This window comes from Salmo trutta, chromosome 10 (genome assembly GCF_901001165.1).
Source record: "Salmo trutta chromosome 10, fSalTru1.1, whole genome shotgun sequence".
In the NCBI taxonomy this organism is placed as follows: Eukaryota; Metazoa; Chordata; class Actinopteri; order Salmoniformes; family Salmonidae; genus Salmo; species Salmo trutta.
The window spans coordinates 22445054-22459106 of NC_042966.1; the positions used below are offsets into that span (position 1 = coordinate 22445054).

The 14053-nt window shown below is 42.3% G+C and overlaps 1 protein-coding gene across 1 annotated transcript in view; it reads right to left on the reverse strand.

Moving 5' to 3' along the window:
* The window catches only part of LOC115201373 (extracellular serine/threonine protein kinase FAM20C), a 66473-nt gene extending 55265 nt beyond the window's left edge, over nucleotides 1-11208 (reverse strand). The window contains exons 1-2 of the mRNA XM_029764945.1: nucleotides 9675-11208; nucleotides 9120-9295 (exon numbers count right to left, since the gene is read on the reverse strand). Of these exons, the coding sequence (XP_029620805.1) occupies nucleotides 9120-9295; nucleotides 9675-10414 (916 nt within the window). The 5' untranslated portion in view covers nucleotides 10415-11208. The remainder of the gene's footprint in view (nucleotides 1-9119; nucleotides 9296-9674) is intronic.
* Between the last annotated feature and the right edge of the window lie 2845 nt (nucleotides 11209-14053).

Genomic DNA, 14053 nt, shown 5'->3' on the forward strand with positions numbered 1-14053 from the left:
CTTCTTAATTAATTTGAGTTGTGTTGTGACAAGGTAGGGGTGGTATACAGAAGATAGACCTATTATGGTAAGAACAGCTCAAATAAGCAAAGAGAAACAACATGAAGACATAAGACATGAAGGTCAGTCAATATGGAAAATGTCAAGAACTTAGAAAGTTTCTTCATGTGCAGTCGCAAAAACCATCAAGCGCTATGATGAAACTGGCTCTCATGAGGACCGCCACAGGAAAGGAAGACCCAGAGTTACCTCTGCTGCGAAAGATGGCGCCGACAGAGATGGTCACCTCGCTTCAGGTCCTTAGGAAACTATGCAGTTATTTGTTTTTTTATGTACTATTTCTTACATTGTTAGCCCAGAAAATCTCAAGTGTTATTACATACAGCCGGGAAGAACTATTGGATATAAGAGCGATGTCAACTTACCAACATTACAACCAGGAATACGTCTTTCCCGAAGCAGATCCTTTGTTTGGACCTCCACCCAGGACATGGGATCTTATCCCAGAGGCTGACCCAAAACAAAGCGGTCGCCGCAGGAGAGGCAGAAGAAGCGGCCTACTGGTCAAACTCAGAAGGCGAGCACACCATCCACACTTCCGAGCATATTACTTGCCAATTTCCAATCTCTAGATAACAAGGTGGACAAAATTAGGGCACGAGTTTCCTTCCAGAGAGACATCAGAGATTGTAACATTCTCTGTTTCACGGAAACATGGCTCACTCGGGATATGTTGTCTGAGTCGGTACAGCCACCCGGTTTCTTCACGCATCGCGCCGACAGAAACAAACATCTCTTTGGTAAGAAGAAGGGCGGGGGTGTATGCCTTATGATTAACGACTCATGTTGTAAACAACATACAGGAACTCAAGTCCTTTTGTTAACCTGACCTAGAATTCCTTGCAGTCAAATGCCGACCGCATTATCTTCCAAGAGAATTCTCTTTGAATTATAGTCACAGCCATGTACATCCCCCCCAAGCAAATACCTTGTCGGCTCTGAAAGAACTTCACTGGACTCTATGTAAACTGGAAACCATACATCCTGAGGCTGCATTTATTGTAGCTGGGGATTTTAACAAAGTTAACCTGAGAACAAGACTTACTAAATTCTATCAGCATATAAAATGCGCAACACGAGCTGGTAGCATTCTGGACCATTGCTACTCTAACTTCCGTGATGCTACTCTAACTTCCGTGATGCATACAAAGTCCTCACCCACCCTGCAAATCTGATCACGACTCCCTTTTGTTGCTCCCAGCCTATAGACAGAAACTAAAACAGGAAACGCCCGAGCTCAGGTCTATACAACGCTGGTCTGACCAATCGGATTCCACGCTTCAAGATTGCTTCGATCACATGGACTGGGATATGTCCAGGATAGCCTCAGACAATAACATTGATGTATATGCTGACTCGGTGAGCGAGTTCATTAGCAAGTGCATCGGAGATGTCGTATAAAAACAGTGCAGCTATTCCCTCCGCAAAGCAATCAAACAAGTAAAGCGTCAGTATAGAGACAAAGTAAAGTCGCAATTCAACGGCTCAGACACGAGACGCATGTGTCAGGGTCTACAGTCACTCACGGATTACAAAAAGAAAACCAGCCCCGTCGCGGACATTGATGTCTTGCTCGCAGACAAATTAAACAAATTAAACGCTTCGAGGACAATACAGTGCCACTGACACGGCCGCTACCAAAGCCTCTGAGCTCTCCTTCTCCATGGCCAACGTGAGTAAAACATTTAAACGTGTTAACCCTCGCAAGGCTGCCGGCCCAGACCGCATCCCTAGCCGCGTCCTCAGAGCATGCGCAGACCAGCTGGCTGGTATGTTTACGGACATATTCAATCAATCCCTATCCCAGTCTGTTGTCCCCACATGCTTCAAGATGGCCACTATTGTTCCTGTTCCCAAGAAAGCTAAGGTAACTGAACTAAATGACTCCCCCGTTGCACTCACTTCTGTCATCATGAAGTCCTTTGAGAGACTAGTCAAGGATCATATCACCTCCACCCTACCTGATACCCTAGACCCACTCTAATTTGCTTACCGCCCCAATAGGTCTACTGACGATGCAATCGACATCACACTGCACACTGCCCTAACCCATCTGGACAAGAGGAATACCTATGTAAGAATGCTGTTCATCGACTACAGCTCAGTATTTATCACCATAGTACCCTCCAAACTCGTCACCCTGTGCAACTGGGTCCTGGACTTCCTGACGGGCCGCCCCCAGATTGTGAAGGTAGGAAACAATATCTCCACCCCGCTGATCCTCAACACTGGGGCCCCACAAGGGTGCGTTCTCAGCCCTCTCCTGTACTCCCTGTTCACCCATGACTGCGTGGCCATGCACGCTTACAACTCAATCATCAAGTTTGCAGACAACACTATAGTGGTAGGCCTGATTACCAACAAGAACGAGATGGCCTACAGGGAAGGGGTGAGGGCCCTCGGAGTGTGGTGTCAGGAAAATAACATCTCACTCAATGCCAACAAAACAAAGGAGATGATCGTGGACTTCAGGAAACAGCAGAGGGCGTACACATCACGGACAAACTGAAATGGTCCACCCACACTGACAGCATGGTGAAGAAGGCGCAAATTTGGCTTGTCACCTAAAACACTCACAAACTTTTACAAATACACAATCGAGAGCATCCTGTCGCGCTGTTTCACCACCTGGTACAGCAACTGCACCACCCTCAACCGCAAGGCTCTCCAGAGGGTAGTGAGGTCTGCACAATGTTTCACCGGGGGCAAACTACCTGCCCTCCAGGACACGTACTGCACCCGATGTCACAGGAAGGCCATAAAGATCATCAAGGACAACAACTACCCGAGCCACTGTCTGTTCACCCCGCTATCATCCAGAAGGCGAGGTCAGTACAGGTGCATCAAAGCTGGGACCGATAGACTGAAAAACAGCTTCTATCTCAAGGCCATCAGACTGTTAAACAGACATCACTAACATAGAGAGGCTGCTGCCAACATACAGACTCAAATCTCTGGCCACTTAAATAAATTGACTTAATAAAGGTATCACTAGTCACTTTAAATAACGGCACTTTAACATTGTTTACATATCCTACATTACTCATCTCATATGTATATACTGTATTCTATACCATCTACTGCATCTTGCCTATGCCGCACGGCCATCGCTCATCCATATATTTATATGTACATATTCTTATTCATCCCTTTACATTTGTGTGTACAAGGTAGTTGTTGTGAATTTGTTAGATTACTTGTAAGATATTACTGCATTGTCAGAACTAGAAGCACAAGCATTTCGCTACACTCGCATTAACATCTGCTAACCATGTGTATGTGACCAATAAAATGTGATTTGATTTGCAGAGGATAAGGCTGGTAACTCTAATGAAGTTCATTAGAGTTAACAGTCACAGAAATTGCAGCCCAAATAAATGCTTCACTGAGTTCAAGTAACAGACAGTTCTCAACATCAACAATTCAGAGGAGACTGTGTGAATCAGGCCTTCACGGTTGAATTGCTGTAAAGAAACCACAACTAAAGGATACCAATAAGAAGACGAGACTTGCTTGGGCCAAGAAACACGAGCAATGGACATCAGACCGGTGGAAATCTGTCCTTTTGGTCTGATGAGTCCAAATTTGAGATTTTTGGTTCCAACCGCTGTGTCTTTGTGAGACGCAGAGTAGGTGAACAGATTCAAGGCACACTTAAAACCTGTTGGGGATAGGGGGCAGTATTTGCACGGCCGGATAAAAAACGTACCCGATTTAATCTGGTTACTACTCCTGCCCAGTAACTAGAATATGCATATAATTGTTTGATTTGGATAGAAAACACCCTAAAGTTTATAAAACTGTTTGAATGGTGTCTGTGAGTATAACAGAACACATTTGGCAGGCCAAAACCTGAGAAGATTCCAAACAGGAAGCGCTCTCTTTGACTATTTCTTGGCCTTCTTGATCATCTCTAACCAAAACAGGGGATCTCTGGGCATAACATGACATTTTCTAACGCTCCCATAGGCTCTCAGAAGGCGCCAGAACGATGAATGGTGACTTTGCAGGCCATGGCTGAAAAACAGTAGCGCATTTGGATAGTGGTCGAGCTGAGGACAATGAGACTGAGGCGCGTGCACGAGGCGACACCATGTTTTTATTTTTTCGTCTTTGAACTAAAACAGGGTTTCCCGGTCGGAATATTATCGCTTTTTTTATGAGAAAAATCGCATAAAAATTGATTTTAAACAGCGTTTGACATGCTTCGAAGTACGGTAATGGAATATTTTAAAAAAAATTGTCACGAAACGCATCGGGCGCATCACCCTTCTTTACCCTTCGGATAGTGTCTTGAACGCACGAACAAAACGCCGCTATTTGGATTTAACTATGGATTATTTTGAACCAAACCAACATTTGTTATTGAAGTAGAAGTCCTGGGAGTGCATTCTGACGAAGAACAGCAAAGGTAATCCAATTTTTCTTTGGTAAATCTTAGTTTGGTGAGTGACACACTTGGTGGGTGTCAAAATAGCTAGCCTGTGATGCCGGGCTATCTACTCAGAATATTGCAAAATGTGCTTTCACCGAAAAGCTATTTTAAAATCGGACATAGCGATTGCATAAAGGAGTTCTGTATCTATAATTCTTAAAATAATTGTTATGTTTTTTGTGAACGTTTATCGTGAGTAATTTAGTAAATTCACCGGAAGTGTTCGGTGGGAATGCTAGTCACATGCTAGTCACATGCTAATGTAAAAAGCTGGTTTTTGATATAAATATGAACTTGATTGAACAAAACATGCATGTATTGTGTAACATAATGTCCTAGGTGTGTCATCTGATGAAGATCATCAAAGGTTAGTGCTGCATTTAGCTGTGGTTTTGGTTTTTGTGACATTATATGCTAGCTTGAAAAATGGGTGTCTGATTATTTCTGGCTGGGTACTCTGCTGACATAATCTAATGTTTTGCTTTCGTTGTAAAGCCTTTTTGAAATCGGACAGTGTGGTTAGATTAACGAGAGTCTTGTCTTTAAAATGGTGTAAAATAGTCATATGTTTGAGTAATTGAAGTAATAGCATTTCTAAGGTATTTGAAAATCACACCACGGGATTCCACTGGCTGTTGAGTAGGTGGGACGCTTAACAAGCATGGCTACCACAGCATTCTGCAGCAATACGCCATCCCATCTGGTTTTGGCTTAGTGGGACTATCATTTGTTTTTCAACAGGACAATGACCCAACACATCTCCAGGCTGTGTAAGGGCTATTTTACCAAGAAGGAGAGTGATGGAGTGCTGCATCAGATGACCTGGCCTCCACAATCCCCCGACCTCAACCAAATTGAGATGGTTTGGGATAAGTCAAACCGCAGAGTTAAGGAAAAGCAGCTAAGAAGTGCTCAGCATATGTGGGAACTCCTTCAAGAATGTTGGAAAAGCATTCCAGGTGAAGCTGGTTGAGAGAATGCCAAGAGTGTGCAAAGCTGTCATCAAGGAAAAGAGTGGCTATTTGAAGAATCTCAAATAAAAAAATAGAGATTTTGATATGTTTAAAACTTTTTTGTTTACTACATGATTCCATATGTGTTATTTCATAGTTTTGATGTCTTCACTATTATTCTACAATGTAGAAAATAGTAAAAATGAAGAAAACCCCTTGAATGAGTAGGTAGGTGTTCTAAAACTTTTGACCGGTAGTGTATATACGCCTCATTCTCAGATAAATAACTGGTACTGCTAGGTTTTACACAGTCAAATGTAACAAATAACTACCTTTTTTTTAAAAGAACTGTACAAATGATACACTTCTGACATCAATATATATCAATACAGTAATATGAGATCTGCATGTAAAATACTTACTTTCAACATTTTTGTCATTTAACATATGCTCTTAGTTAGTACATTCATCTTAAGATAGCTAGGTTAGACAACCAAATATATCATAAGGTGAATGCACCAATTTGTAAGTCACTCTGGATAAGAGCGTCTGCTAAATGACTTAAATGTAAATGTAAATATCACACTCAAATACACAGAATAGACACACTCCATTCCAGCTAAACAATGCAGAAAAAAACTAATTTTAATAGACCCCTAGAATCTATGAATTAAAAATCTGACAACATTAACATTTTACACACACATGAAGGTACCCATAAGCAATATTTCCTGGTGAAAAAACACAAATGTGAAATATTGGTGGATATAGCGTTTTGTAAATAAACTCATCAAATTCACATGACCAAATATATCACCTATTAACTACAACATGGAATTTGTTATATACTATCAATATACAATATCTAATATTTGTTTATCATTTGTATTGTATTCCTTCTGTACATGAGTGAAGTAGGTCTGACTGTAGCTAGGCCTGCTATACAAAGCAAAACCCATACTACCAACTGCTGGCTTTTGTAGTCTCAATTGACATTCACATCCTAGCCACTCAGTCATATAGCTGTGTAATTACATGGGCTGGAGGGAGGAGCATGTAGCTGACCATACTGCCAGACCAGGCTGCATCCACCCTGCATCCTCTCGTTTCACTGTGTGTGGATCTGGAGAGAGAACATAGCCTGGTCCCAGATCTGTTTATGGGTCTTTTTAGGAATAATGGAGCCGAAGTGTGACACTGGGATCAACATTTCAAAATGGTTTGAAACAAAAATAAAAAAGATTTTTATGCAGTTCTACCTGTGTACTTAGAGGAATAAAAGTGAAAATATGCAAATTGACCCATAACACCAAATTCAAGGACTTTCAGGGACTTTTTCAAACACTTAACTGTAATTTCCAAGGACCTCAATGTAACACAGTTGTATAATTTATATCATTGTACATTTGGGCCCACTTCCGGCAAAATGCATGCAAAAACTGTCAAAAAAAGTAGGCCCTTTACCACTTCAAGAAAAAAAAAATGTTTAGGCCTTGCCAATGCATTAACATTCCAATTATTATTTCATTCTAAAATATGTGAGAATAATGTGGACATCGCCTGACTAAATAGATTGGATGCATGCCTATTTTTCTGTAGCCTATGTGGCAGACGCAAGGACACATAATAAAGCCAGGAATAGCAGTACCACTAATCTCACCTATCGCTGTTTTTATAATGAGAAAGTGAGCAACAACCAGGTTCCTTTTTAAATGGAAGGATTGGTATGGAAAGACAAGTTGAAGCCAACATTAGATGTCGTCATCCTCATTATAACCGCAAGTGGTTTTACCGCAACAGAAATTCAAACAAAAACTTTGCAATAACGTAATCACAATTATAAGGGAGCTTGAGAACTTTTAAATTGACTACAATAATTACAATTGAGGAAATTGTATTGTTTAAAATTGCAGGTGTAACATGGAAACTGAAATGTATTTGTCACGTTATTTCATTACCAGATCATGTTGTGAATAAGCCCACTAGGTATGTAATTTGTTGTCATTATATCCAGAATAATTCATCAGAATAGTGCTGGGTGTTGCGCAATAGTCTATCCTACACAATTGCGCAAAGTAGACAGTGTCCAATCTGAGGCACAAAAACATATGAAAACATGAACACATTACCTTGATGCATTCTCTGTTAAATATAACGAGACCCTGCTGTAAATCAAGCAGACAACAACAGATGATCAACATAAATTCGCTAGGGATTTTAGACCCAACGTGGATCCAGGCACAAGTGTCTTCACCTGCGTAACGAATGAGACACCAAATTATTCTGGACATTCCTCGAAACCACCTTTTTTCCAGCACTTGGGCTGTTGTTGCATCGCATGTGCTATCAGAACAGCTGCTTGTCACTTAACTGTCATTCGGAAAATTCATTTCTAGAACAGATGATGACATGTGAAAATATCCCAGCGTAACTAATCAGCTGGACACCAAATGCGCATCCAACAAGTATTAGGCATAATTATTGAAAAAACACGTTAACGACAGTATCAATTTAGGTTTTAAATATCAAGTTAAGGTTACTCTTTCGATTAGCGACTTTCGATTTTGCAAGTGAATTATTATTTGGGATTTGTGTGCACATGAAAACTGTTTTCCCCCGTAACATAAGAAGACACAAAATGTTATGTAGTTACACTGCATTTCTGAGATCTCTATACAACAAACTGTCCGACAGCCAGATCCAGGATTCTTACAGGGTTCACGTTCACTGTCTAATTTAACTGATTAATGCTTAATATATGACATAACGTCAACTTACACTGCCATAAATGCAAGGACAGAAAAGTAATGTTTTATGTCACACGATTTTGGAAAAATCCATCAAGACACCAACCATGACAAAGAATTAAACATCAAGTTATGAATTGTATTAAATATAGCTATGATCCCCCTTATATCTTAATTTAATGACATGAAATAAATTAGCAGATTATTATCAATGACTTATCAACAGCTGTAACAAGTTGTCCAGTGTGGGAAATTCTCACTGGTACCCTAGTTTATAGAAAGACCCTTATGTGCTTAGTTTAGCTAACTACTCTGACTATTGCTGTGCCATACCGAGGAGAAACTAGCCAGTCCCAAATCTGTATGTGCCTTCGCCAAGTCCTCTGTGACAATGATAGTCAGAGGAGTTGGCTACATTCAGATCTGGAACCAGGCTAGTTTCTCAACCTCAATGACAGGGGTAGACAACCCTGTTCCTGGAGTGCAGCGGGTACTACAGAATTTTGCTCCGACTACACTGTAGGCACCACACCTGACCAGCTGAGATCATTGATCAGTTCAGTGATTGCCTAAATTCATGGTCAAAAATAAATTCATAGCGGTTTGTGGGTGGGGGTGATACATCGTTTTTTATATATATGCTTTTTTTATCCTGATTTTTCAGGGGGTGCTGCAGCACCCTCAGCACCCCCACTTCCTGTGGGTATGTCTAAATTCAACACACCTGGACTTCCATGTTGGTTAAACCAAAATAAATAAGTGCATGTGGCACTCCAGAACCAGGGTTGCCTAAACCTGCTATATGACATAAGGTTTGGCTGAATAAAGTACAAACAGATCTGAGACATGGCTATAGAGAAGCTGCCTTCTCTCCTCTCCTCTCCTCTCCTCTCCTCTCCTCTCCTCTCCTCTCCTCTCACTTACCGACGCTGGTGATTCTCTGTGAGACCAGGTCCCTGAGCAGAGCATCGATGACTAGGTTATGTCTGGAGTAGAGCTCATATCGATTAATCCCTATGTGAAAGCGGAGCCAGTTGGGGTAGGAGTCCGCCGTCAGCTCTCCTGTTGGAGTGTACTCCTCCATGTTCCCTTCAGCGTGCCTGGGGGGGAGAAGGGAGGGAGAGGAGGTGATCCGTGTTATGACATGAGTATGCTTTTTCTGTAGCCCTGGACCACCCTCCGTTTTAGTGTTTCAGCTGTTTTAGTGTTTCATGTGTTAAGAGGTGACATGTTTTGACATGACATGACTTGAATTTGCAAGAGGGACATTTGCTAATATGTTTAGGTAGCCTATAACCATTTGTGTAAAAACACCTTTATTAATGTGAAATAACCAGATTAAATTTGTAATTTACACATAATATCCTTGGTGTATTGTTTGTTTAATTTATGCTCTTGTCTTGAGTTGAATTTAAAGAGGCTAATAATCACTTTTCGATTGTGGTGATGGTCTATAAATATATAAAACATATATGTTACCATTCCTGATTCTCTGTGGCGGCGTCGGGGTCAAATCTGATGTCTGTGTTGACGTTGAACAAGGTGTCTTCGTCGGTCAGAGACGGTAAGGCTCTCTTGAATAACGGGTGGTCAAACAGAGCCAGCAACCTTGAACCCTTGACAGGTATGTTTTTGGTGACCACAGTGTCCTGTATGAACCGTCTCTTTTTGTCACCATTTTGTGCATAATGTTCAAGCCGTTTAAAGGCTTCCGTTTTGTTTCCCGCTTTGGGGTTCTTCTCCAGAGAATGGGAAGAGATGTTAGAGTTTGGCTCATTGCTGAAGTCCTGGAGGATTCTCAGTGTGTGTTTGTTAGGCCAGCCTGACTCCGCTCCCGACCTGGCTCGGTGTTTAGCCCAGTTCTGAGGGTCCTCGCTCGGCTTGTGCGAGCAGGAGCAGCCGCTGTTGCTGCGCCTCTCCAGCTTTGGTAACAAGTCTATCATGATGTGCATCGAGCAGGCGATTAGAAACACCATGAGAATCAAAACCCGGAATTTCCTGAAGAGTATCATCTTCATAGTCCCCTGTTTGAGCAGTTGCGAGTATTTACTGCAAATGATGAGCACGCATATGAACAGACTCACTACATCACTGATTATGTTTATCACACTGGACGCCACTTTAATGAAATACACGTTGAACACGTAACCATCTTCACTTCTTGCCGTCGTGAGTAGACTAAATGTTTCAGTGTTCAACTTTTGTATTCCCAACCACATAGAAATCCAGACGGCAGGCTCGTTTTGTGATTCAGAAGGAGAGGATTCTCCGCATGCGCCCAGGTAAAACAGGTCGACTCGGTTCAGACCAATGGTCGAGTTGGGGAAGCGGCATTATCTCAATTGCTTTCGCTCTACAGCTCCGACCCCAAGGCTTTACGCACAATATAAGGTATAAAGGAAGTGCAAGGGTCCCGAAAGCAGCTCGAAAACGGTAGATAAATGATCCATCAGAGGTGTATGTTGGCGGGGACTGCTGGCGCACATCGGTCCGGCCATTGAGCGTGAACTCTGCTGTGTGAGAAACGGAGCTGTCGTGGATCCGCTGGGCACGGGCTACGCATTGGTCCAGTCCGGGATAGGAAAAGCGCAGAGAGCGCTATTCACCAATGTCAAAATATATTTTTAAAAGAAGACTATTCGAAAGACTCCTCCTTTGCCACTAGAAACGATAAAACAACGTGTAAAGGCGCAGCAGGCAAAGTACAGTAAGCGACCCAGGATGAGAATAAATGGCAATGTTCACAGCAAATCCCGAATAAAGACAGGCAATACAAAACAACCAAAGCGAGACGAATCAAACAAATAATTCGGATAGGTGCCGATTCGGTTTCTTTATCGGACATAGACTACAGTGTGCCTTGTGAGCAAGGAAAAAGACAATCACTGCCCTTCGCATGTGAGATTGAGGTTGGGTGTGTTAAATATTATGATGAAGCGCGTCTAGATCCAGCCTTGTGCAGCGTCACCGTGCACAGATTGGCTGAGTCTCTCCCACAGTCGGAGAGAGAGGGGGACAGCAACCATCTGAGCCTCAAGTGCCTGCCTGTGTCTGCAGCCTGTGTTCTTCCTAAAAACATTCCCCCTGCAAATCCAGGCTGTGCAAGAAGAGGGCGTCTCATCCCAGTGGTGAAAATCCACTGTGGCACAATATTGTATGTAGCTACGTTAGATGATGTATGCCTATTGATTAGTGAAATGGATCTGATGGAATCAACGAGGCATCCTCATGGAGACATGTCAGTGTCAGTCAGGGGCCTCCATTCAATCAAATCAGCGGTATCTGTACAGCGCATTATCAACACACAGTATATACAAAAACAACCACAGCAATACCAGACAGTGTGGACATGTATTGAAACAACAGTTGGCTGCTGCAATATTCCCATCTTCTGCCTCTCCACTTCCCAATCAACACACCAATGTCTTGGCTAATTGGCCCAGAGGTAAAGCTACTGAAGGGATGGTTATGGTTAGGATGGTTGGATGATAACTGCAGGGAAGATAATGGGAGATGGGTTAACAAACAGTCTGTAGGTTATTATCCACGTGTGACCGACTGATCATGCCCACCATGATTACCTTTTGTTATGACATTTTGTATTACAGTAAAAGCAGCATGGCTTTGGCTGCACCATTCTACAGCGGTACAATAATGACTTTAGCTGCACCATTCTACAGCGGTACAGGACTGGCTTTAGCTGCACCATTCTACAGCGGTACAATAATGACTTTAGCTGCACCATTCTTCAGCGGTACAATAATGACTTTAGCTGCACCATTCTACAGCGGTACAGGAATGGCTTTAGCTGCACCATTCTTCAGCGGTACAATAATGACTTTAGCTGCACCATTCTTCAGCGGTACAATAATGACTTTAGCTGCACCATTCTTCAGCGGTACAATAATGAAGTATCTGTAAAGGCAAGATTAGATGGGAATGTAATGATCATTGTGAATCTGAGTACTAAATTGTAAGTGTGTGTGTGTGCCTGCCTGCCTGCGTGCGTGTGTGTGTGTGTGTGTTTGCAGCTGTGCGTGTGTGTACTAAAGTGAGTGAGTGAGTGAGTGAGTGAGTGAGTGAGTGAGTGAGTGAGAAATGATGGGTTTATTCCAGTCCTACCAAAGGAGCCTTTCTGGGAAGTGAGTAACAGTCTAGTGACTCACTCACCTAACACAAAGGACCTCTACAGTCTTGCCTATTGTGTGAGACAGAGGAGGAGGAACATAGTCCTTACTTAACAGACTACAGATTAGTTCACCAAATTGCTATGTAGCCTTCTGCAGGGATGACATGGGGTCACACATTGACTTTTAAGGCCTTGAAGAAACTCATAAAAATTGCTAGTAAATAACTAGTAATTCAACTTCAGTCAGTGTGTGTGTGATGGCATTGATTCAGACTATATAGAAACAATGCTTCGCTTGTTGCCCATCATCCCCTATAATCATCTACAATGACCAATCTACCTTCCTCTCTCTTGCCTAGGGTGAAATAAATGTGTATTGATGTCAGTCAGGTAGGCATGATGGTGATTTCATGCAGTCAGTCAATGGGTCAGTGAATCCTCACAAACTACCTGGCCTGAATGACCGACTGGACAGTGCAGTTCATTCAACCTTTCAATATGAGTCAAGAACACCTTTGTATTCTTGTTGTGTAGCTGATCATTGCCCTGTAAGAGGAAGACAACATTTTAAAGGCGGTCCAATACCATTGGCCACCTGTACCAGTACAGACTGCAGTGAGATGAGGGGAAACAATCAATACAATTATTGATACATTTCTAAATGAATGAATTGAAACAAATAGACGTTTCCCCCATTGACTTATTGGCCACAACACATCACCTAGAATGCCCTTTACTTGACACACTGCTCGGTGTTATCTCTGGCTGGCACAGCTGACAACAACCAGTGACATGTGTCTGGATATGGAATGACCTAGCCTAGCCCCTTCCCCCCTCCGCCAGATGACAACAATAACAAGGCTCTTGTTGCCCATCGCCCCACAATTACATCTTCCCAACAATTGGCTATTCTAGCTTCCTCTGCTACCTGAGGTGAATTAGCCAGGGTTGGATGGATGTGTATTGATGTCAGTTGGGTAGGCATGAAGATAGCGTGCAGTCAATGGGTCAGTGAATCCTCACAAACCCCCTGGCCTGAAAGACTAACTGGATTGTGAAGTTCTTTCAACCTTAGTATTCTTGCTATTTTACTGATCATTGCCCTATAAAAAAATATATTACACAACTCTTGATTAAGTCGCGTTACAGCCCACCGTGTCATGTTTCAGAACATCGCAGGAAGAACGTTTCTGTAAATCTTCAATCTGTCTCATAACCCTCACACCCGTGTTTTAATACTAGAGACAATACATTTAGCGAAACAACTCAATTAATGTATTATAGAAACAAAATGATAAACCTTTCCCCTATTGTCTTATTGTCCACAACACATCAACTAAATGCTCTTTATGTGAGATGACAGCGGTATCTTGGCACAGCAGAGGTTATCATTTGGGGTAAATGAACATAGATTGATGTCTTATACCACATGTCAAAGTCATTTCACGGAGGGCAGAGTGTTTGCGGGTTTTTGCTCCACCTTGGACTTGATTGATGAGTTAAGGTCACCAATTAGCAAGGATCTTCCCTCGCCTGGTTGTCTAGGTCTTAACTGAAAGAAAGCACCAAAAACCTGCAGAATGAGTTTGACACCCCTGTCTTATATGTATTGGGGAGTACAGTGACCTAGCAAATCCTTATCTTCATCTATGCTATCTTAGCAGTGGGTGATATGTCTATTTGTTATATAGGGTTGGTGGGAAATAGGCTCTGATAGGTTTTAGAGGTT